The sequence below is a fragment of the Pinus tabuliformis genome, chromosome X (assembly GCF_031772625.1).
Source record: "Pinus tabuliformis cultivar Carrire ecotype Pingquan chromosome X, CPIR1, whole genome shotgun sequence".
Classification (NCBI taxonomy): domain Eukaryota; kingdom Viridiplantae; phylum Streptophyta; class Pinopsida; order Pinales; family Pinaceae; genus Pinus; species Pinus tabuliformis.
Window position 1 is genome coordinate 457,337,111 of NC_142308.1, and position 24,166 is coordinate 457,361,276.

The following is a 24,166-nucleotide window of genomic DNA, read 5'->3' on the forward strand; positions in this document are numbered from 1 at the left end:
CCAAACCAAGAAGATATCCATTGATCTTAGTGTATCATGCGCGTGGACTTGCTTTAGCCCATAAAAATCCTTTTTCAACCTCCATATAGAGAATCTCTCCCATGCACTTCAAAGCCCTGAGGTTGCTCAATATACACCTCCTCCTCAATCACCCCCATTGAAGAAAGTCTTGTTTTTGTAGCATCAGATGTGCTCTAGCCTCGAGATTTTGCAAAGAGTCTAAGACACATGCATGCTCCAATACCCAGAAATCATTTGAGAAAATTCCACCTAGAGATGGTTTAATTAAAAAATTTATCATTTTTAAAGTATTCCTAAGTCTAAACTTAGGAAATGTGATTAATTAAAGGGTATTAATTAGAATAAGAAAAGGATCAACTCCCAGTTAATCTTAGCCTTTGATTATGTTTTAATCTTGGTTATTGGTGCTGCAAAGAGAGATTATAAGAAGGAGCTTAGATATAGTGAGATTAGAGGTCAAGATAGTGAGATTAGAGATCGAATTTCTCAAGAGTAGCAGCGCTAAGTTGCCGGAGAGAGATCGAGTGATCTTCTTGCAGTGAGGGGCAGGGATAGTAGACCATAGGAAAATTTTCCCAATCTAGGGTGTGCAAGGCAGAGAAGGCATAGAGAGGTTCAGAGCAACAATGAAGTGCCACGTAGGGGCAACACAGAGCTTTAGAGGGAGTCTGAAATTTTGCTTGGAGAAATCAAGATCTAGAGCCAGAAGCTAGGGTGTGAGACCAGAGGGCCAAAGAGTCAAAGTTCTAGAGGCAAATTGACCAGCAAGAAGGGTGACACATAGCCTAGAGGTTGTGACCCAGATCTGCGTAGGCTAATGCAGAGGTTGCGCAGAGGCAACGTGGGGCTAGCCATCGAGATCCTGGATTAGATTCAGATCGCCAGTAACAGTGTGAGATTTTTCTCACTACCTCTTTGCTAGTTTGGGCACTAGAGATTTGTACTCAGATTACTACTGCATAATAATAAAACCCTCAGCTGTTGCACTGGTTTTCCCAAGTTGGGTTTTTCCATGGACATTGGTCCAAAAACAATGGTGTAATTGTGTGTGTGCTTATTTCTCTCATGTGCAATATTTTGTTTCTGTAGTGCAATAAACCAAAAATGAGAAAAATTGATATTTAGTTAGTAAAATACTAAGTAGGAATATCACAGTCCTCCCCACCAAAACGTTGCTTGTCCTCAAGCAATTGCAATGAAGGATGTTGGAGTATCTGCTCCCCCTCCTAGGTGGCATCCTCATCTGGAAAATTCCTCCATCAGATCAAAAACTCTCTGATGACCCTGTTACGCAGATGCCTCTCCTTAGGTATCCAAAATGGCCTCTGGTTCCAGCACCAAATGCCCCTCATCATCCATAGGGGGTAGCTCTGTAGCTGTTGTAACCTGTTGTCCCAGTGCCTTTTTCAAGCAAGACACATGAAAGATGTTGTACGTCCGACTCCCCGGGGGCAGCTCCAACTCATATGTTACCTCCCCCACCCTCCGAGTGACAGGATATGGTCCATAGAAGCGGGGTTTGAGCTTCTCAGCCCCCTTTTGTTTGAGTGTAGACTATCGATACGGTTGAAGCCTCAAGAATACCAAGTCCCCTACTTCGAACTGCCTCTCAACTCTGCCCCTATTTGCATAAAGCTTCTACTGGGTTTGGGCCATTCGCATTTTGTCTTTAAGAGCCCTCAAGATGTCTTGGCTCTCCTGTATCCAGTCCCTCGCCCTTGGGGCCCTATTGTCTCCAAACATAATGTCAGCGAAAGACAACACATCATAACCATACAAAGCTCAGAAAGGTGACATACCTATGGACATGTGGTACGTAGCGTTGTAGCAATATTCACCCAAATGTAGCCATCGTAGCCTAGTGTAGTGCGCTTCGGGAGCAGGTTTGAGGGGGGGTGGGCGCTCCCCTTCAACCTTGCCCACAACTCCCCAATATTTCTTGTCGCTCAACCTTTACACGATTCTTCTAGTGAGCCCCTGCGAAGGCCCCAAAAGACACAAATTCGGTCTATGATAATCCCTCAAGATCATCCCTACAAACTGTTGAAAAATCTAACTAGGTTCAGTCTTCATAATGACATGTGTAATTGTGATTTTATGTAATTGTTGTAAAGAAGAAAAATAAAATTATTTTTGTAGTGCTTGTCTCATGGGTTTCATGAGCAAGGAATTTTATTTTTAGTAATGGCTCCCATTGTGAGCACTTAGGATTGGTCATAAAGTCAAAGAGAGTCAATGTCATGTATGAAGGACCCTTCTTGTGTGTGTTACATTTGTATATGAGTCGATGAAAGTGTCAAATAGCCCTCCAAGACCAAGCTCAAACATCTACTTCAAGTTGGCCTTAAATAAAATAATGAATTTTCTCCAACCAACATGGCTCACCCACTGTTCAAGCCGGCTTATTAAGGAGGCTCCAACAACTATAAATAGGGCAACTCGCCCTCATTTCAGAGATAGGTTTTCGATGAAGGTCTAAAGCTAGAAAGTAGTGCAAAGGTCATCAAGAAGAAGCCTTATAACCAGCGAGGAGAAGGGAAGGAAGAGCGAGGTCTTTGGCATTAATTCGGGACTGTTTGTGGGCCAATTAAGCTACACACGTGCGAGATTACAGACATGTCTATTGCAGGAAGAAGACCAAAATATGACAATCACAGTAAGAGAGTATTTTGGGTGAAGAACAAGGAAGATATCAAGTCGAGTTATCAAGTAAGCAGTGTCCACCTAAAGTGAAGCAAATCAAGGTTCCAAAGCTGATACCTCACACGTGCTAGGGTTTCTGAAGGAAGCCGAGAAGTTGCAGGTCTAAAAAGGAAACTGAAATCTGAAGTATAAGGAAGGCAAGTAGTTGGAACAAGTGTTGACTTGGGTACGAAAGAGAAGCAGTCAAAGGGAATTTGTGTCTTGGTCTTGGAGAGGCAAATAGGTCAAGGGTCATGGTCTTAGTATTAGTCAATTGAAGTCTCTATAAAGAAGAATTTGTTCGGGTTTTCCTCTCAAGTAGGAGAGGTTGCCCTGGCTGATAGCCTACATTCTGTGTCTCTTTTCTCTTTATGGTTTATGCATTGGTAGTTGTTTGATGAAGAAGAACACTAATAACCTAAGTAAAGAAGATCATAATCTAAGAAAGTAAAAAGCATTCACAAGCAATTATCTAACGAAGAGAAATCACTTAATATTGCTTTGCCCTAGATTTCTCGACATGGAATCAGAGCTAAGGTGACAAAGTCAAGGAAGCACATCTTATCAAGGGACACTCAAGGTTCAAATCTCAAGGAAGGCATCAAAGTGAATCTAGAAGTCAAGATCTACAAGAAAGTGACAAAACCCAAGTTGAAGAAAAGGTCTACATCAAAAAGAAGTCTTGGGAACCTCCAGTCATCATCAAAAGACCACTAAGACCCTAATTAAGGTGAAGAGATATTCGAATCAAGGTAGCTTGAAGTTTATTCATCCAAGAGAAGCACTTCAAGATCAAGATAAAATCATCATCTTGAAGAAAGTAAAAACCCTAGATCAATCAAAGAAGCATTCCTAGGATCCACTCTCAATCATTTTGAAGTTGAAATATCTTGAAGACTATTCATCCAAAGGAAGCTAGATCAAAAGGCATTGTCATCATCAAAAAGACAATCTCCTTTTTATTGAAGCAAGGATTTCATCTGGAAGAAGATCATTCAAAAGGAATTAAGACATCTTCATCAATCATCATCATCAAAGGGATCAAGTTGAAGATTTCATCTTCACTTGACAAGTAAGTATCTTTTCTTCTATAATCTAATCTAGTAAAATGACTTCATTTTGCAAGGAGATCTATAAGTTGGTTGGGTCATCAAACTTCCTTGCATGGAAAAGGAGGATAGACATAGTCCTCAAAGAAAATGAAGTCATTAGTCTCCAAACCATCTGAAGATCAAGCACTATCTGAATACATGGAAAGGGATCTAAGGGCTCAAGAGATTCTTATGGAGTCTGTCAAAGATCCCCTCATTCCCTATATAGTAGAGCTGGAGACATCAAAAGAGATATATGATAAGTTGGTAGAACTATTCTCTGAAAGTGTGATAAGAAAGGTCATATCACTTAGATCTGATCTATTCAAATTGAAGGTATCAAAGGATGAAGGGATATCTACATGTCTCTCAAAAGCATCTCAAATAAGAACTCAACTGCAAGATCTAGGAGAGATGATATCTGATAAAGAAATGGTCTCCATTATTCTAAATGCATTAACTGATGAACAAGGTAACCTCGTATCAAATGCCCGTAAGGAGAAGAAAGCTATCCCATCCAACTTGTGGTTTCTATGCAAGATAGAAGAAGACAGGTTGAAGGCAAAAAGTGATGAAGGACCAAGTGAAAGGGGTCAAACATTTACTAAAAGGAAAGGGAAGTTCGAGAAGCATAGTTCTCAAGAAAACATGGCTAAGATTCAATGCTATGAATGTCAAGAATAAGGGCGTTACAAAAGAGATTGTCCTTGTGAAAATTTCTGAATCTATACAAACAAAAATCCTACTGCAGTCACTGGTTTATCATCTCCTACTTGTTATTTCATTCAACAATTTATTTAATTATAAACAATGATGAAAAACACAACTGCAGACTACACTGACATACAGATCATAAACTGAAACAATAGATGAGACAAAGACACAAAAGACACCATTATTTTTGGACAACACGTCCCCGAAAAAACCCAATGCAGGAAAACCGGTGCAGCAGATAGAGGGTTTGTATTATTAAGCAAGCAGAATCTGAGTATAATAGGTTGCCTTTCACACCGGCTAACCTTTCAGAGAAATCACGACAGCAAGAAATACATACGACGGTTTACCTCATTCTCCAAGTCACAACTGATCCACTAAGTGGCCTGACTCCGACAAACACTGCGAAATCCCAGTGCAATCATTGCTTGGGCCAGCGTCTTGCCTCTAGGAGACTGCGTCACCCCTTCTGCTGGATCGATTTGCTGGAGGAAGACTATTGTTCAGCCCTCCCAGCTCAAAACCTCGCTTCTCCAGCAAAATCTCGAACTTCTGACGAATATCCTGCATTGCCACTACAAGAGACCCTCTTGTCCTGCGTTAGCACTGTGTGGGCCCCTTCCTGAGCTGCGTAGGCCTTTGTGCTGCCTCTCTAATGCTATTGTTGCCTCTCTGCCTAGTACTCTTTGGCTCGAAACTCCTTTCCAATCCAAATCTCTGCTTCTGCCCCTCTCACTGCAACTCAGATCACTAGTTCGATTTTCTCAACAAACCACGCCCCAGAAAAATCGAACTAATTTGATCAACTTGGTGTATCTCCAACTAACCCTCAAGCCTCGTCTTATACTTTTCCTGTTGATGAATCAACATCCGAGATTAAGTCACTAATCAACGACTAAGATTAAAACAGACTTGATCCTCGTCTCTTAGAAGCTTCTCACCCATATTTTTATTAATACCCATTAGTATTTTTATTTTCCTAAGTTTAGACTTAGGAATCCCATTAAAAATATTAATTGTTTTGATAACTCACAATCCAGGTGGAATTTCTCCAAACAATTTCTGGGTCTTGGAGATCTCATGTATTCTAGCCCCTCCACAAAATGTCAGAGCTAGAGCACATCCTATGCTATCCAAAATCAACACTCCCTCTTAGCGAGGAATGTGCTCTAGCAATACTTCCCAATAGAAGTATCACACTGATCCACGGCATCGGTCCTCTGTGTTGTTGATGCTTGGCCTGTTGCCCTTCATCCACCGCACTATTGCAACTTGTACTGCTGCCCATGACACTACCATTGTCATTGTTACATCTGTACTGCAACTCCCTCTCAATATGCTGCATCATCCTGCCCATAGCACTGCCACTACTAACTGTTGCACTGCAACTCAGTTGCTGAGAAGTAAGCAACTAAAAACTCACCCAAAAACTGACATGTTGGTCAGTATGGATGCCTCGTGATGTTGAAGCTACCTCTGCTACTAATTTGTCTTGACCCTCTGTTGCTACTGCGCTGTTGCAATCTTCTTTGTGCCTCTCGCACTACTGCAACCTCCATTGCGCTGCTTCAGATTCTGGGACTCTAGCTCAGCCACTGTTTCTCCATCATCCCTCGCACCAACTGCCTCCCGTCATTCTGCTATTGTCATTAAGGGCTCTCGTAACCGTATGTGATCCAAGAGTTTGGGCACCTCAAGGATCTTGCCCTCGTGTAGTCTTCCTTACTACAGCTCAATGTCACCCCACCTCTTCTCCAGAGGTGGATGAGCACTCATGGCACAATCCTCGTCATCATCCTCCTTGTCAGCTTTCGCTAGAGCAGCCTTCGAGTAAGACTTCTCTTCCTTGCCCTTCTTCCGAGGGCACTGAGTGGTGAAATGTCCCAGTTCCCCAGGGCAATCCTGACCATGAACTCAGGATCTGGTGTAGACCCCACGGAAGTCAGTTGGTCTCAAATCCCTTGCAACCTGAGAAGGAAGGGATCGATTTCTTCTCCCTTCTGCATCTGATACTGTCTCAGTTGGTTCTCAAGCAACATCTTCCGTTGAACGGAAGTTCCCTCATACAAGGTGGTCAAGGCCTCCCACATTTCCCTTACTGTTTATTTTTCAGCAATATGTGGGATCACGTGATCCTTGACCTCATCCAAGATCATGCACTTCGTCTTTGCTTGAGCCTCCTCATATTTCTTGAGAGGATCAGCATCGACCGGAACAACAACTACTTTCAAGGCATAATCCTTGATGCGATTCTTGTCCAAGACTGCCAGGATCCTGGCCTTCCAGATGACAAAGTTGGATGCTCCATCCAATCTGTCCTAATCCCTCAGTCCATTAATTGTCATCTTTGCTCAAACAAGTATAGAACAAGTTCTCTTCTCCCTCTCTCGTTGCTGCCCCAGCAAGACTTGGATCTGGATTTCTTTGGCACTAGAAATCCTCTAAGGAACAAGTTCCTTCTAGACTCCCTCTGAGTCCTGATTTCCTTCACGGAAATCCTCCCGCCAAATAATGTCGAATCACCCCTTCTCCAATCCTCCTTTGCTGCTGCTCAACAACCCAAACTTAGATTTATTTTGGCAATAAATCCGTCAAGGTAGTAACTCCCTCTACCTCAGTTTCATCTCCTCAGACACAGTTTTGCAACAACAGTAACAGCATCCCACCAGCACCACAAATCGAATCTGCACTGCTCCTACTGCCCTGGAAACTGATTGATCTGAGCCCCTCAGGCTCTACGTTGGCCCAGAGAGCTGACGCAGTCACTGCGTGAGCTCCTCTCGGCTACTGCATCTCCTCCTCCTGGCTCAAAAAGTTGACGCAGGCACTACGTGAGCTTCTGCGTCACTCCTTCAGTTGCTCCTCTAGCTCTAAAACAACGTTCTCACTCGGGACAACTGCCTCTCTACAAGAGATTTGCTAGATCTCTCGGCTGATGGCTTCAATGTCCTATGATCTGCAATCGCTCTAATACCATGTGAAAATTTATGAATCTATACAAACAGAAATCCTACTGCAGTCACTGGTTTATCATCTCCTACTTGTTATTTCATTCAACAAGTTATTTAATTATAAACAATGATGAAAAACACTACTGCAGACTACACTGACATACAAATCATAAACTGAAACAATAGATGAGACAAACACACAAGGGACACCGTTATTTTTGGACAACACGTCCCTAGAAAAACCCAATGCGGGAAAACTGGTGCAACAGATAAAGGGTTTGTATTATTCAGCAAACAGAATCTGAGTACAACAGGTTGCCTCTCACACCAACTAACCTTTCAGAGAAATCACAGTAGCAAGAAATACATACGAGGGTTTACCTCGTTCTCCAAGTCACAATTGATCCACTGAGTGGCCTAACTCCGGCAAACACTGTGAAATCCCAGCGCAATCACTGCTTGGGCCAGCGTCTTGCCTCTAGGAGACTGCGTCACCCCTTCTGCTAGATCGATTTGCTAGAGGAAGATTGTTGTTCAGCCCTCCCGGCTCAGAACCTCGCTTCTCCAGCAAAATCTCAAACTTCTAACGAATACCTTGCACTGCCACTGCAAGAGACCCTCTTGGCCTGCATCAGCCCCTTCCTGGGTTGTGTAGGCCTCTGTGCTGCCTCTCTAATGCTACTGATGCCTCTCTGCCTGGTACTATTTGCTCGGAACTCCTTTCGGATCCAAATCTCTAATTCTGCCCCGCTCACTGCAACTGAGATCACTAGTTTGATTTTCTCATCAAACCACACCCCAGAAAAATCAAATTGATTCGATCAACTTGGTGTATCTCCAACTGATCCTCAAGCCTCCTCTTATACTTTTCCTGTTGATGAATCAACGGCCGGGATTAAGTCCCTAATCAACGGGTAAGATTAAAATAGACTTGATCCTTGTCTCTTAGAAGCTTCTCACCCATATTTTTATTAATACACATTAATATTTTTATTTTCTTGAGTTTAGACTTAGGAACCCCATTAAAAATATTAATTATTTTAATAACTCACAATCCGGGTGGAATTTCTCCAAACAATTTCTAGGTCTTGGAGATCTCATGTATTCTAGCCCTCCACAAAATTTCGGAGCTAGAGCACATCCGATGCTACCCAAAATCAACAGTCCTGAGATCAAGAAGGACAATAATAAGATGAAGAGAAGAAGCCCATATCACCGAAGAAGTGCAAGAAGTTGAAAAGAAGAAGTCCAAGAATGAGGAAGTAAGATATCTCTACTATGACTGAGATAGTCTTCCTCACCCAAGTTCTTTTCAAAGTTCTTGTTCTTAAGTCTTCTGTTGTAAGATATGGCTATCATGATTCACTAAGAAAAATGGGATGCATTATGGCATCATAGTAGCATTGAAAGCAAGAGTTCGTGACATCACCATAGAGAAGCATGAAAGATGTGGTTGAAATTGAAATCTATGGCAGTCAACTATGGAAGGATATAGCTCTTGGAAACCTCATTGGAAACATAAGTGGCACTTATGAAAGGAAAAAGTCATCCAAGACAAGGCTCATCATACATCAGTCAAAAGGAAACATCTGCTGGATGGGGATACTCTAGATCCTCAAGATTCTTTGATGGAATCTTCATCGAAAGGTTCACCGATCAAGAGGGGAAGCAAGTGTTTCATCAAGATTTCCAACTTGTGGAATTCATGGGATGATTGTATGATGACAAAAGGAGTGAAGCAGATCAATGGATTGAAGTTCTTTCAATCAAGGAAGTTGCTGAAGAAACTCTGGATGACATAAAGGAAAATGAGGTATGTATGCTTGTGTTCAATATTGTAGAGTCGTGTCATATGGTTGCAGTTAATCATGAATGCTCTATCCCGAGAGCATATGCCACTTTGAAAGGATGCAGGAAGACATAAGCCAAACATTGTCTAGATGAAATCAACATAATATGTCCTCATATGAAATATGAGGTGGTTGATCGTGATTGGAGGAACTCTGATTAAAAGTTCTTGGGAAGAGAAATGTGTGAAGAGAGAAAGAAAGTAGGAAGAGATCGTGGAATACGCAACCATGGAAAAGGCAATCAACATCCTAGGACTAGAAGATCAGTCAACATCCTAGGACTAGAAGATCTTACTAAGATATCTCCATGAAAGATATGAAGACTCTGATGAAGTCTGAAAAGGAAAGAGACCCTTGACAATGTATATCTCTGGGAGATGTGGCAATGTGTATGCAGGATGTTGATGCAAACTAGAAGATGTCATGATGAAAGACCATCACGAAGGTAATTTTGATTTAATGATCATTCCTTTATTTTTAAATGATATTTGGATGGGTTTATGCAGGGCTGCCAAGGGAAGATCTATGGATATCTTCCACCTATGATGTCCATGTAGTAGGACGAAAGATTCTTAATGAAACATGGCATGAAGAAGGGAGCATGGCATGAAGGAAGGCCAGATATGAATTGATGGATCGCTTTCCGATGAAAGGAACAATGACATGACTGACTCATGGATGAAAGTGATGGATGGTTTGTGCCCTATGAAGAAGTCCCAAAACATGAAGACTCTTGAATAAAGAAGAGAAGTTCATGACATCGCAAAGAGGAGTTCTTCAAGAAGTTGATTGTCCCATCATCTCCACCTGAGGAGCTATTGTAGGTCCCTAATTAAGAGGGAGCCTAGAAACAAGTTTCTTACTTCATAGAAACTTGAAAGCAAAAGTTCCTAAGCCAAGAGGGAACTTAGGTACATTCCTTCCATAGGAATGAGTATATTCCTTCATTTGAATAGGTATGTCCTCCCTAATTAAGAGGGAGAGATAAACACATCACTCTTGTCTTCACTTGGGAAGACAGAATGGAGGATTGGATAAACATTTGGCATCCGATGCTCTTTGAGGATGAGTTAGGGCATCCAAGGTAAGTGTAGTCGTAGAGGACTTATATTATTTGAGGACTGGGAATCCAAGATAAGAATAGTCCTAGTGGAACACACCCTGAGAACCCGGGTGGGGTATGTTCCGAGAGAGACAATGATGAGGGTGACTATACATCATTGGTCTCACCAGCATTGAGCTCAAATCCTATAGAGAGATAGCGTTGTTAGTCAAGGCCTTGATATGTGACAATGTTGGTTGATATGATGCTAAAAATATGGGTTACCAATCCGACTCTTCTTATGAGAATTCTTCAGATTGAGAATGACCAAGTACCATTATGAATACCTCCCTAGTTAGAGGGAGTGTTGAAAAATGTAACTAGGTTCAGTCTTCATAATGATGTGTAATTGTGATTTTATGTAATTGATGTAAAGAAGAAAAATAAAATATTTTTGTCTCATGGGTTTCATGAGCAAGGAATTTTAGTTTTAGTAATGGCTCCCATTGTGAGCCCTTAGGATTGGTCATAAAGTCAAAGAGATTCAATGTCATGTATGAAGGACCCTTCTTGGGCAGGTTACATTTGTATATGAGTCAGTGAAAGTGTCAAATAGCCCTCCAAGACCAAGCTCAATCATCTACTTCAATTCGGCCTTTAATAAAATAATGAATTTTCTCCAACAGACATGTCAGCTCACCCACTGTTCAAGTCGGCTTATTATGGAGGCTCCAACGACTATAAATAGGGCAACTCGACCTCATTTCAAAGACAAATTTTCAATGAAGGTCTAAAGCTAGAAAGTAGTGCGAAGGTCATCAAGAAGAAGCCTTATAACTAGCGAGAAGAAGGGAAGGAAGAGCGAAGTATTTGGCATTAACCTAGGATTGTTTTTGGGCCAAGTAAGCTCCACACATGCGAAATTATAGACATGTCTATTGCAGGAAGAAGACCTAAATATGACAGTCACAGTAAGAGATTATTTTGGATGAATAATAAGGAAGATATCAAGCCAAGTTATCAATTACGCAGTTTCCACCTAAAGCGAAGGGAATCAAGGTTCCAAAGCTAATACCTCACACATGCTAGGGTTTATGAAGGAAGCTGAGAAGTTGCAGGTCTAAAAAGGAAACCAAAATCTGAAGTATAAGGAAGGCAAGCAATTGGACCAAGTGTTGACTTGGGCACGAAAGAGAAGCAGTGAAAAGGAACTTGTGTCTTGGTCTTGGAGAGGCAAATAGGTCAAGGGTCATGGTCTTGGTATTCGTCAATTGAAGTCTCTATAATAAGAAGAATTTGTTCGGGTTTTCCTCTCAAGTAGGAGAGATTTTGGCCTTCGCTGATAGCCTATATTCTTTCTCTTGTCTCTTTCTGGTTTATGCATTGGTCGTTGTTTGATGAAGAAGAACACTAATAACCTAAGTAAAGAAGATCCCAATCTAAGAAAGTAAAAATCATTCACAAGCAGTTATCTAACAAAGAGAAATCACTTGATATTGCTTTGCCCTAGATTTCTCAACACAAACCTCCCAAAATCTCCAGCAAAACATAAGACAAACCACTCCCGAAATTCCCAAAAATTAGCACGCACAGTAGATGTCTCTCTCAAGTGGTGCGAATTTCTCCCCAGCGTCCTGGCGAAATGCAAAACTGGTTGTAAGGCTCCTACAATAGCTCCAAATATGTCCAAAGGCTCCTCTAGGGTGACACTCGTGGTTCACCAAAGGAGTTGGAATTTCCGCCCAGAAATCCCCTTGTGCTAAGAAGCACGATGTTGACTTGGCTAAGCAGCTCAAGCAAATAGTATGGTTTAGTTGTCAAATTGTCAAAAAGCCCCAAATGTTAGCCCTCACCTCCTATTTATGCTTGTTGCCTCCCTTCTCTCCTTGTGGGCCCCATTCTCCACTAGTTTGATTCCCTCCTCTTTTCTCTCTCTCTCCACAAGTGTGTGTTTCCTAAGGGGTGCATATTCCCTTGGTGTGTGGCCCCCACAACCCACCAAAAATTTGATTTTTCCCTCTTCCTAAGTCAAAATGTCAAAAATTGCTGCCAAGGCCAAAATTTATCAAAATTGTGATTCCTCCTATGTAGCTTAAGAAATTGGGGATATTACAGCTACAAGTGAAGTTTGTTTTCATACAAATGTAACAATTATTATATTTCTGCATGAGAATGGATTCACAGTCTCCTTTGCAAAAATTGTTGAAAAATAAATACATAATAAATATCAGTGAAGAGAAGCCCCACTAGAACAAACTTCTCTATAAATAGAATAGTTCATTTTTTACAAACAATAAAAAAACTGCATAACTAAACTGAGCAAAACCATCCATAAGTCACTTTTCGAGGAAATATGAACTCTAGTGTCCAATATCTATAGCTCCTCAGCTACCTACTTCTTAATAGCAATCGTACTGGGAATTTATTATGTGCAAAAAAATTGTCCCAAACAACTCCATGTTTATTATTTAAAGTTTATACTTTATAGTACTCTTAACAGATAGCTACACATGTTCGAAATGAAACAAAAATAGGAAGTTAAGGTGAGTAGTCCTTGTAGCTAAAGAGACATCACATGCACCAATATGCTCGCTAATACAAGATGGTTTCTAATTCTCTACCTTGGCATGAAAAAATTATTAAACAAACAATAATATGATTCCTTATGCTAATGTTTATTATTTGAAGTCTATGGTACTCTTAAGTTTTAACAGGTAGTACACATGTTGGGAGTAAAGCAAAAATAGGAAGTCAAAATGAGTATTCCTTGTAGCTAATGAGACATCACATATAGCATTATGCACGCTAATTCAAGATTGTTTCTAATTCTCTATCTTGACATGAAAAAATTATTAATATAACAACTGTATTTATAGTTTGTAGTACTCTTAACAGATAGCTACATGTTGGTAATGAAACAAAAATAGGAAGTCAAAGTGAGTAGTCCTTGTAGCTCAAGAAACATCACATGCACCAATATGCCCGCTACTTCAGGATGGTTTATATTTCTAATTCTCTACCTTGAAATGAAAAAATTATTAATATAACACCTGTATGAATGATTTAAACATTCCTTGAACTGGAACTTTGTATAAATCCATGTGCTTATTCCATATATTTTCTAGTTTTCATAACCCTTTGCTAGACATCAGTGGTAGACCTTTGTGCCGTCTTGGCCATGAACCATCAATAGGGCTAAGAGTTTTTGTTATTCTAAAGAGTAGTTGATTTTCCTAAAGACGAAATTCAAATTATGTTGAACACCACCTCAAAAATCCGATATATGTTAAGTACAACATTTCCAAAAACCTAAATCAAAATTGAAAATTCCTCGAAGCCTGCTTGGAGATGGCTTGTAATGGTATTTCTCTAAAAGATACTATTTTGGGAGTTATGAGGCCTACTTTGAGATGGTTGGCATTGTGATTGTTCTGAAAGATACTTTCTTGTGAGCTCAATTGCACAAAATGTGAAAATATCTAGAAGTTTCTGAATTGGGTATGGCCTTGTGGTTTCACAGCCTATTGTGAAAATTTCATCTATCATAACAACTGGAAATTATTTTCCTAATTGTTAATTTATTTAACAATTTATCTGCTACGAAAAATATCAAATAATTCACACTGTGATTTTCACCAATAAACTACAGAAGAAAATAGCGCTGGAAACTGAGAAATATGCTATCGCACACGCATCAAAGTTAACACAATTATTTTTGGACAGATGTCCATGAAAAAAACCCAACTTGGAAAACTAGTGCAGCAGCTGGGGGTTTTTATTATTATGCAATAGTGAAATTTTGAGTACAATCTAGATGCCAGTTTATGCACAAATTGGCAATCCACTACAGGAAAAACTAGCCACAAAAATTAGTGAGACAAATTTTGACTCACCCGGCACTGATCCAACTCCAAAACTAGCTCTGAATGGGCTCCACGAAACCCTTGAATCAACCTCTGTGTCAAATCTTCACAAGCACTGGGATGCTCTACCCAGAACTACAACTAATCAAGTCATTTGCCCAATCCAACCTCTGAGAATCACTAGCTGACACCTTTCGAAAATTTTCCCGGCCTCCAGCAACTGAATCGACCCTCTGTCTGGCTAAATCAATCTTCTACCTATGAATCTTCTACACTAGAACTGCGCAACCTCACTATGAACTACAACCTCTTGTAGTTGACTCTCTAGATCTAGAATACTTTCCTCCATACTCACTGTCCCTGTCCCTCTTTGTCTCTACTTCCCTACTGAAGCTCGAATTCTTCCAGCACTGCTGATTCTCTAGACAATCAAACTTTTTTAAGGAAATCGAACCCCACAAGTGTATCCTCCATCTACCAATCAACTTCTTATAATCCTCTGTTGGAGCACCAACGACCAAGATTAGAACTTAATCAAGGGCCCAAATTAATTCCATGTCGATCCATGTGAGTTTCTAGATGATTCTCACCTTATCTCAATTAAGTTTGATTAATTAACCATATTCCCTAAAAGTTTATAATTAGAAAATATTTAAAAATTGTCTAATAATCTAATTGAGCCAGATCTAGGTGGAATTTCCATAAACGATTTATGGGCTTGGAGATCTCATGTGTTTTAGCCTATCCACCAAGTTTTGAGGCTAGACACCTTCGATGCTACAAAAACTAACACTCCCTCTTAGCAAGGAAGGTGTTCTCTCTAGTGCTGCACATTCTGTAACACCCTATCTCTGTACCACCCTCTGTCACGCTGTTGATGTTTGACAAGAAACTCTGCTGGAAATGACTGCACTACTCCCTCATTCATAGTGTTTCTCCCTCAATCACAGTGCTAGTTCCTCAGTCCTTGTGTTGTTACCTCAGTCGCTATGGTGTTCCCTTAGTCACTTTGTTATTCCTTCAATCATTGTTCATCAACCACTACGAAACTCTGATGTTGCATCTATGATGCTGCAACTCTGCATGTGCACTGCAACTCCCTCTTGATTATTGTTGCAACTGAGAAGCATCCAAAATACTGAATCAATTGTGTTCAGTATGATGCATATGTCTCCTGAGCATCTGACTGCTACTAGCCACAACACTGTCCACCAAGAAATTTACGTTGTTGCTAACTCTGCAGTGTGCCACTCTACACTGCTGCCAACTCTGCACTGCTCTCCCCAGCACCTGACTACTACTAATCTGCAAATGTCACTTTGGAATTTGACTGCATCTCTAACACTGATCCATCTTGCTCCTGAATATTGTGGGGCCCCCGTAGCCATGTGATAATCCATGAGGTGGACTCCTCAATGTTCCCTGCCCTATCTTTGCAATCTTTGGGACTACAGCTCCAAGTCACCCCACCTCTCTCCTGGAGGTATGGCTACAAACATGGAAAACTCTTCCTCTAGCCTGGAGGACAACTTGTCAATCTCAGCGAACGTTGTTGCCTGGTCCTGCTTCTCCTACTTGTCCTTCTTCCTAAGAGGACACTGCGTGTTGTAGTGAACGAACTCACCACACTTGAAGCACTTGACCTTTGACAGGTCCTCCTTTTGCTCCCCCTTCCCCTAACTGGGACCCTTAAATACTAGGGCCACATTCTCCTCCTCACTCTTCAGTCCCTTGTTGTTGTTGTCACTGATGGTACTCTTGAACAGAGCCCTCCTCAACTCCTCTTGTTGTAGATCAGATCACATCCTGTCACACTTAGGTATCTCTGCCCAAGATGCTCTGGATAAATACCAAATACCAAATACAATTTATCTACTACGAAAAATATCAAATAATTCACACTGTGATTTTCACCAATAAATTGCGGAAGAAAATAGAGCTGGAAATTGAGAAATATGCTAGAACGCACACATCAAAATTAACACAGTTATTTTTGGACAAATGTCCTCGGAAAAACCCAATTTGGGAAAATCAGTGCAACAACTGAGGGTTTTTATTATTATGCAACAGTGAAATTCCGAGTACAATCTGGATGCACAAATTGGCAATCCACTATAGGAAAAATTGGCCACAAAAATTAGTGAGACAAATTTTGTCTCACCCGACACTGATCCAACTCCACGAAACCCCTGCATCAAATCTGCGCAAGCATGAAGACAATCAGCCTGAAACTGCAACTGATCAAGCCATCTGCCCAATCCGGCCTCTAAGAATGACTCTTTGACACCTTCCGAAAATCTTCCCAGCCTCTAGCAACTGAATCGACCCTCTGTCTGGCTAAATTGAACTTCTACCTCTGAAGCTTTTGCGCTAGGACTGCATGTTGAAATTTCTAAGTCTATCCGTTAGAAATTTAATCTGTATTCTTCTGGTTTATTTCTTCTACTTGTTAAGTTTGAAAAAGTTATTTTAAACATTTAAATACTGAAATAAACACAATACGGTCACAACAACTACAGATCAATAGGTAAAAGAAAACAAACACACAAGTGACACCGTTATTTTTGGACAAATGTCCCGAAAAAACCCAATGTGGGAAAACCAATGCAACTATTCTGAGAGTATATTATTATGCAGTATTTCCTTGAGTACAACTGGGTGCCAAACTGGCTCACCCGACAGAGAAAAATAACTGGCATCAATACCTCTCTATTCAAAAACAAGTATTCAGAAAACCTGTCCCACAAAACCCTCTCCAGCGACTTTGAAGCTCTACATTGGCCCTTCTGGCCTCTACGTCAGCCCCAAACCCCTCTGCGTCAGCCCTCTAAGGCACTGCATAGCCTCTGGGACCCTCTACGTCACTCTAGCTATCCTCTGCGTGGATGACGCACCCCTCTGGCCTCTGCGTTGTCTCTATTGGGCTCTGCGTGGCCTGCTCTGGCTGCTGCTTCTCGCTCCCTGCCTCTGCGTTGGTCTCTCAGCACTATCTCTGCCTCTCTGTCCAGTATTCACTGCCCCTCGCTGTTGATCATTTATTCGACTTTGCTTAGCAACCCCACTCTAGCAAAAGGAATGATTGATCACTATGGTGTATCTTCCAACTAACCATCAAGCCTCTTCTTATACTTTTCTCGTTGGTCCTTTAACGACCGAGACTAAATCTCTAATCAAAGGCTAAGATTAGATTTGGCTTGATCCATGACTTTTGGAACCTTCTAACCGAGATTTATATTAATACCCATTAATATTTTATTTTTCCTAAGTTTAGACTTAGGAACTCCATTAAAAATATTAATTATTTTAATATCTCCCAAACCAGGTACAATCTCTACAAACCATTTTTGGGTCTTAGAGATCTCATGTGCTTTAGCCTCTCCACCAATTTTCATGGCTAGAGAACATCTGATGCTACCCCAAATCAACACTCCCTCTTAGCGAAGACTGTACTTTAGTAATACTCCACACTCAGCATCACTCTGATTATACGGCACCGGTACCTGTTCTGAAGCTAGGCCTCCCCGCCCAACATCCTCTGCATTGTTGCATCCTGTACTGCTGCCCATGGCTCTACCACTGCCACTGCTGCATCCGTACAACAACTCCCTCTGCATCCGTGTTGTTGCTAGTCCTTTCTCCCAACACTGCATCTGCACTGCAACCTCCTCTCATCATGTTGCATCGTGCTACTGCATACTGCTCTCGCACTGCGACTCAGTCACTGAGAAGTAAGTAACTGATCCACCCAACTTCTAACATCCCTGTCAGGCTAGAAACACTCCTGATGTTGAAGCTCTCTCTGCCGCTATCAAGTGCTCCCTCTACTTACCTCTGCACTGCTGCAACAACTCCCTGCATCTCACACCGCTGCAACCCTCTTTGTGCCATCCTGCACTGTTGCAACACTCTCGTGCCTCTCGCACTGTTGAATCCTGCTAGCCTCGCGCTACCTAGGGACTCCTACATTGTAGCACTCTCTGTGGCTTCATCCGTATCCGTCTCTACCCACATCCGCTAGTCCTGCTACTCTCTCTTCGGGGCTCCCGTAGCAAGGTATAATCCAAGAGGTTGGGTACCTCAAGGATCCTGTCCCTCATCGCTTGTAGTCCATCTTACTATAGTTCAATGTCTTCCCACCTCTTCTCTATAGGTACATGAGCACTCATGGCACAATCATCATCCTCCTCGACCTCCTTATTTGCCTGGCGCTGCCTTAGAGTTAGAAGCCTCTCACTTACTCTTCTTCCTCAGACACTAGTTCACATAATGACCTAGTTCCCCACAATGGAAGCACTTGACCTTGGAGAGGTCTTTCTTCTTGCTCTTCTCCTGCTTTCCCGCAAATGCCAGAGTTGCAGCCTCTTCCTCTTACTTCTTGATCCTAACTCCCTTGCTGCTACTTCCTGTCTTGCTCAACCGCCTGATCTCCTATTGGCAAAGAGCCGCCCACAATTCTTCCCAATTTGGAAGATCCGCCCTACCCAGTATGCTCTGGAAAAATGTCTCCCACTCCTCGGGGACTGCATTAAGTGCCGTCCTCACCAACATCTCATCCGGCGTGGCCCCTATGGAAGTCAACTGGTCCCGGATCTGCTTCAACCGACCGAGGAAGTGATCTATCTGCTCCCCCTTCTGCATCTGGTATGACCGCAGCTAATTCTCAAGTAACATCTTCCTCTACACGGAAGTATGCTGGTATAATTTCTTCAGGGCTTCCCACATCTCATCTATCGTATTCTTCTTGGCAATATGTTGGACCACATGATCTTTGACACCATCAAGGATGATGCATTTCGCCCTGGCCATTGCTTCCTCGTACTTTTCATTTTCAGCTAGGTCAACTGGGATCGCCACTGGTATCAAGGCGAAGGCCTTGATGCGATGTCTGTCTAGAGTGGACAGGATCTTGGCCTTTCAAACCACAAAGTTGGACGCTCCGTCCAGCCCATCCTGATCCCTCAGCCCATTCATGGCCATCTCTCTGCTCTTCTTTGTCGACTCCTTCGAGTCTCTCTACTTGCTGCTTGGAAGTTCTCTGTTCGACTACTGCTGAGTCTCTTTACTTCCCATCTGGAAGTTCTCTGCTAGGCTCCCTCTAAGTCTCGATTTCCCTTCTGGAAATCCTTCTACCAATCGTCAAGTTGCCCCTCTCTGATCGTCTGTGCAACTGCAACACTGATCTGGATTCCTTGGCTAGAAATCCGCCTCGGTAGCAACTCCCTCTACCTTGGTCTTGCCCTGTTAGGTATTGTTCTCCACAGTACCCCACCAACTTCGCTCCCGCAAACTGCCCACAGCTTCCTATGCCCCAGCGACTGAAGGACTGAGCCTCTAGGCTCTGTGCAATCCCAACAATCGCAAAACAGCTCCCTCAGCTAACTTCATCAACCCCCTTGGTCTCTACGTGGCTCTACGTGAACCTCTTTCAGCCCTCCTCAACCTCTGCGCTGGCGTCTTTCTGGCCCAGACTGATGACGTAGTCCCTCTGCGTCAACCCTTTCCAATGTTGCACGAAGCGGGGATGAAGCGGGGACTTTTTTTGGAAGCGGGAACGTGAAAGCGTCATTTTCCAAAAATCTAGGAAGCGAAGCGTCTGCTATATATATATATATATATATGTATATATATATATATATATGTATATATATATATATATATGTATATATATGTAGATATATATATATATATATATATATATTGCATTTATACTCAAAATAAACATCCCAAACAGGCGGAAGCGTCCAGGAAGCATCCAAAACAGGCGGAAGCGCACTTCCGAATTTTGGAAGCGCGCTTCCGAGGACGCTTCCTATACGAATCCGCACGGGACGCGCTTCGGGCCTTAGAACCGGGGGGGATGCTTCCTGCAACATTGACCCTTCCTCTATCGCTTTCTACAAAGATCAGCTCTATCACTCGGGACAACTGATTCTACTGCAAATGCTCTGCTTAGCTAACGCCTTCAGCTCTCCTGTGATCTGCAACCACGCTTTGATACCATGTTGAAATTTCTAAGTCTATCCATTAGAAATTTAATTTGTATTCTTTTGGTTTATTTCTTCTACTTGTTAATTTCAAACAAGTTATTTAAAACATTTAAATACTGAAATAAACACAATACAGTCACAACAGCTACAGATCAACAGCTGAAAGAAAACAAACATACAAGTGACACCATTATTTTTGGACAAATGTCCCTGGAAAAACCCAATGCGGGAAAACCAATGCAGCTATTCTGAGGGTATATTATTATGCAGTATTTCTTTGAGTACAACTGGGTGCCAAACTGGCTCACCCGACAGAGAAAAATAACCTACAGCAATACCTCTCTATTTGGAAACAGGTATTTAGAAAACCTATCCCACGAAACCCTCTCCGGCGACTCTGAAGCTCTGTGTTGAACCTTCTGGCCTATGCGTTAGCCCTCTGAGGCACTACACAACCTCTGGGACCCTCTGTGTCACTCCAGCTACCCTCTACAAGGATGACGCAGTCCCTCTGGCCTTTGTGTTGTCTCTACTGGGCTCTGTGTGGCCTGCTTTGGCTGCTACTTCTTGCTCTCTGCCTCCATGCTGGTCTCTCAGCATTGCATCTGCCTCTCTGTCCAATGCTCACTACCCCTCGCTGTTGATCACTGATTCGACTTTGCTTAGCAACCCCGCTCTAGCAAAACAAATGACTGATCACTCTGGTGTATCTTCCAACTAACCCTCAAGCCCCTTCTTATACTTTTCTCGTTGGTCCTTTAACGGCCGAGATTCAATCTCTAATCAACAGCTAACATTAGATTTAGCTTGATCCATGACTTTTGGAACCTTCTAACCCAGTTTTGTATTAAAATTTAATACCCATTAATATTTTATTTTTCCTAAGTTTAGACTTAGGAACTCCATTAAAAATATTAATTATTTTAATATCTCCCAAACCGGGTACAATCTGTCCAAACCATTTATGGGTCTTGGAGATCTCATGTGCTTTAGCCTCTCCACCAATTTTCATGGCTAGCGCACATCCGATGCTACCCCAAATCAACACTGCACAGCCTCACTAAGAAATACGACCTCCTGTAGTTGACTCTCCAGATCTGGAAATGCTTTCCTCTAGACTCATTATCCTGCCCCTCTCTGCCTCTACTTCCCTACTGAAGCTCGAACTCTTTCAGCACTGCTAGCTCTCTGGAAAATCGAACTTCTCTAAGGAAATAGAACCCCACAAGTGTATCCTCCATCTACCCATCGACTTCTTCTTATAATCCTCTGTCGGAGCACCAACAAACAAGATTAGAACTTAATCAAAGGCCCATATTAATTCCATGTCGATCCATGTGATTTTCTAGATGATTCTCACCTTATGTCAATTAATTCTGATTAATTCACCATATACCCTAAGTTTATATTTAGGAAATATTTAAAAATCGGCTAATAATCTAATTGAGCTATCTCTAGGTGGAATTTTTAGAAACGACTTCTAAGTTTTGTAGATCTCATGTGTTTTAGCCTCTCCACCAAGTTTCGAGACTAGAACACCTCCGATCCTACAAAAACTAACACCTATAAGAATGTTTCTTTTGAGTTTTTATATTAAATCCTTGAGACCAATTTAGTTAATTTCACTCTGATGCTAAACAACCTATATTGTTAGCATTGGAGTTATAAGAAACCTTCTTCTGCTACAACATTAAATGATTTAATGAGAAAATTAGGCCAAAAGAACAACTAGCAGAGGCTCAATAGAATATGGAGAACTCAAGACATCAAGGACTGATTGATCAAAAGATGCCAGTCTGTCAAGAAGACTAAAAAAGCCTTCAAGCTCAGAGTGCTTGGTGAGATGGCTATTAATCATAGCGTAGAAGTTAAGAACAGGCTATACTTCACTGAGCTGTTGAATAGACTTTGTGTTTACAAAAAATAGGAGACAGTGATACATGATCTTTGAAGATGCAATGCGGCAAAAGCTTCTAGAACTGAGCATCATAAAAGTTTTTCCTCTTTGTCAGCCCTGTTCAATCTTCAATAAAGAGGAGCAGCACTAGGAGCCCTTTTTTGGATTATTAATCATTAGAGCACATTGTAGAGAGATCTGGCATTGCATCTGCCTCAAAGGATCACAATTCTTGTGGAGAAGGTGCAGGGCAAAGATCCAATGGAGATTCCTTCCCGATTCATTTACAGAAGCTGTTTCCCTTTAAAGCAGAAGTAGAAACTCAGATTTCAGCCAGGATATGCTTCTTTAGGAATCATATAGACTCATTGGTACTGGTGACTAAGGTTGACATGTTGGCCTTTTTTATCTATGCTGGGAGAGGAAGGAAATCAGAACAGGCTCTAGACCCCTAAGTTGATACATGATGCAATCTTTTTGTTCTTCACTTTAATACAAGATGCACACTCTTTAAAAGAGAGAGAGAGAGAGAGAGAGAGAGAATAATCATTAGGATAACATATTCATAAAGCACCCCAGCATATTTTCATAATTTAGAAAAAAATCTCACATATTTCTCAGTATGGTGTAGACCTAAGTTGCACGAAACACCGAAACATTTCGAAGTTTCCGAAATGGTATGTTTAGAAACGTCACCTCCCAAAAATGGAAACGTCAGTCGAAATGTCATATATGTATATATATATAAATAAATAAGTGAATAACACATTATCTTGCAAGAAAAAAGGGAATAAGACCCATAGATGACAATTTAGAAGGAAAAACAAGTCTATATTACCTCTAATAGATGATTACATGATAGTTGAGTTTCGGTCAAGTTTCGGAGTTTCTGGTATGGGTACGGCCCGAAATGTCAGATTCCTTGAAGTTTCGTGCAACATAGGTGTAGACCTTTTTAGAAGAGTTACTAATTTTCCAACTTGTATGGATCCAACAGATTCATCCCAAGACATGACGCTGTGAATTTATGAGTATTCTTAAGAACTGATAAAATTTGAACATAACATATAGATAAAACAGATGATGGTGCTCGTCTCTGTGTTATTCATGTCTATTTAAAGAGACAAACAGAATGAATAAATTCAGTCATGTTCCAGTCCTTTGATGCTCTGCATTATAATTTTCCTAAACACGTTATGTGTTCAGTTGGTCAGTGCTTGGTTTCATGGTTTATGATTTCCTAAAAGTGTGCAGAAACAATACTGATGTGAGTGTCAAATCTAGTAACAAACATATGTTCGAAACATCACCAGTGCAACAGGCCTTGGCTGATGTACATCCAGTCACAAATCTAGAAGGATGTCACCAAAAAGCGATAAGAAACTTCATTTAGTCCGATGCTTTGAAGCCCATGTAGCAAGTACAATCTTTAACCCTAGACACAAGATGCCATCTCTTATTTAGGCCCCTAGAAGCAAAAGACAGCTGCAGCGTTCTCCCAATTTGATGACTTGTCCTATCACATAACTATAATATTTTAATTTTTGACAATTGATTTCCTTAATAAGAAAACAGTCCCTTCCTGGAAGGAATTGCAAAAAGGAAACTCTTTATGATTATTAACATGTTATATCATCTAATCTCCATTTCTATATGGTCAATTTGATCAGTTACACATTTCAAACTGTATTTTACAAAAAAGCTTGTTCTACACTAGTGGTATAGGTAAAACCTGCAAGGAACCCCATCACCTTAAGGTGTCAGATATACATATACATGGCAATCTTATGTACAGTTAAAACTGTTACAAAACTACAAAATCCATTTCATGAAGGGTATCAGTACCTCTGTTTGGAACTCCCTCTCCCCCTGCTTAGAATTCATTGCAAGAACTTTCACAGCTACAGTTTCACCGGTGGCCATTGTAGCCTTGTAAACTGGACCAAATGCACCCTGACCTAGTACCGTTGTAAAATTATGTGTAGCCTTCTGGAGATCCCTGAAAATGCATGACCGAAAATAAGAAAAGAACCATTAAAACTGATCCAATAAGAAATAGGAACTTCGA

The 24,166-nt window shown here is 41.3% G+C and overlaps 1 protein-coding gene across 1 annotated transcript in view; it reads right to left on the reverse strand.

Annotated features, from left to right (window-relative positions):
• The window catches only part of LOC149140583 (calcium/calmodulin-regulated receptor-like kinase 1), a 149,267-nt gene that overhangs the window by 92,296 nt on the left and 32,805 nt on the right, over nt 1-24,166 (reverse strand). The window contains exon 2 of the mRNA XM_089446786.1: nt 23,944-24,097. Within this exon, the coding sequence (XP_089302912.1) occupies nt 23,944-24,097 (154 nt within the window). The remainder of the gene's footprint in view (nt 1-23,943; nt 24,098-24,166) is intronic.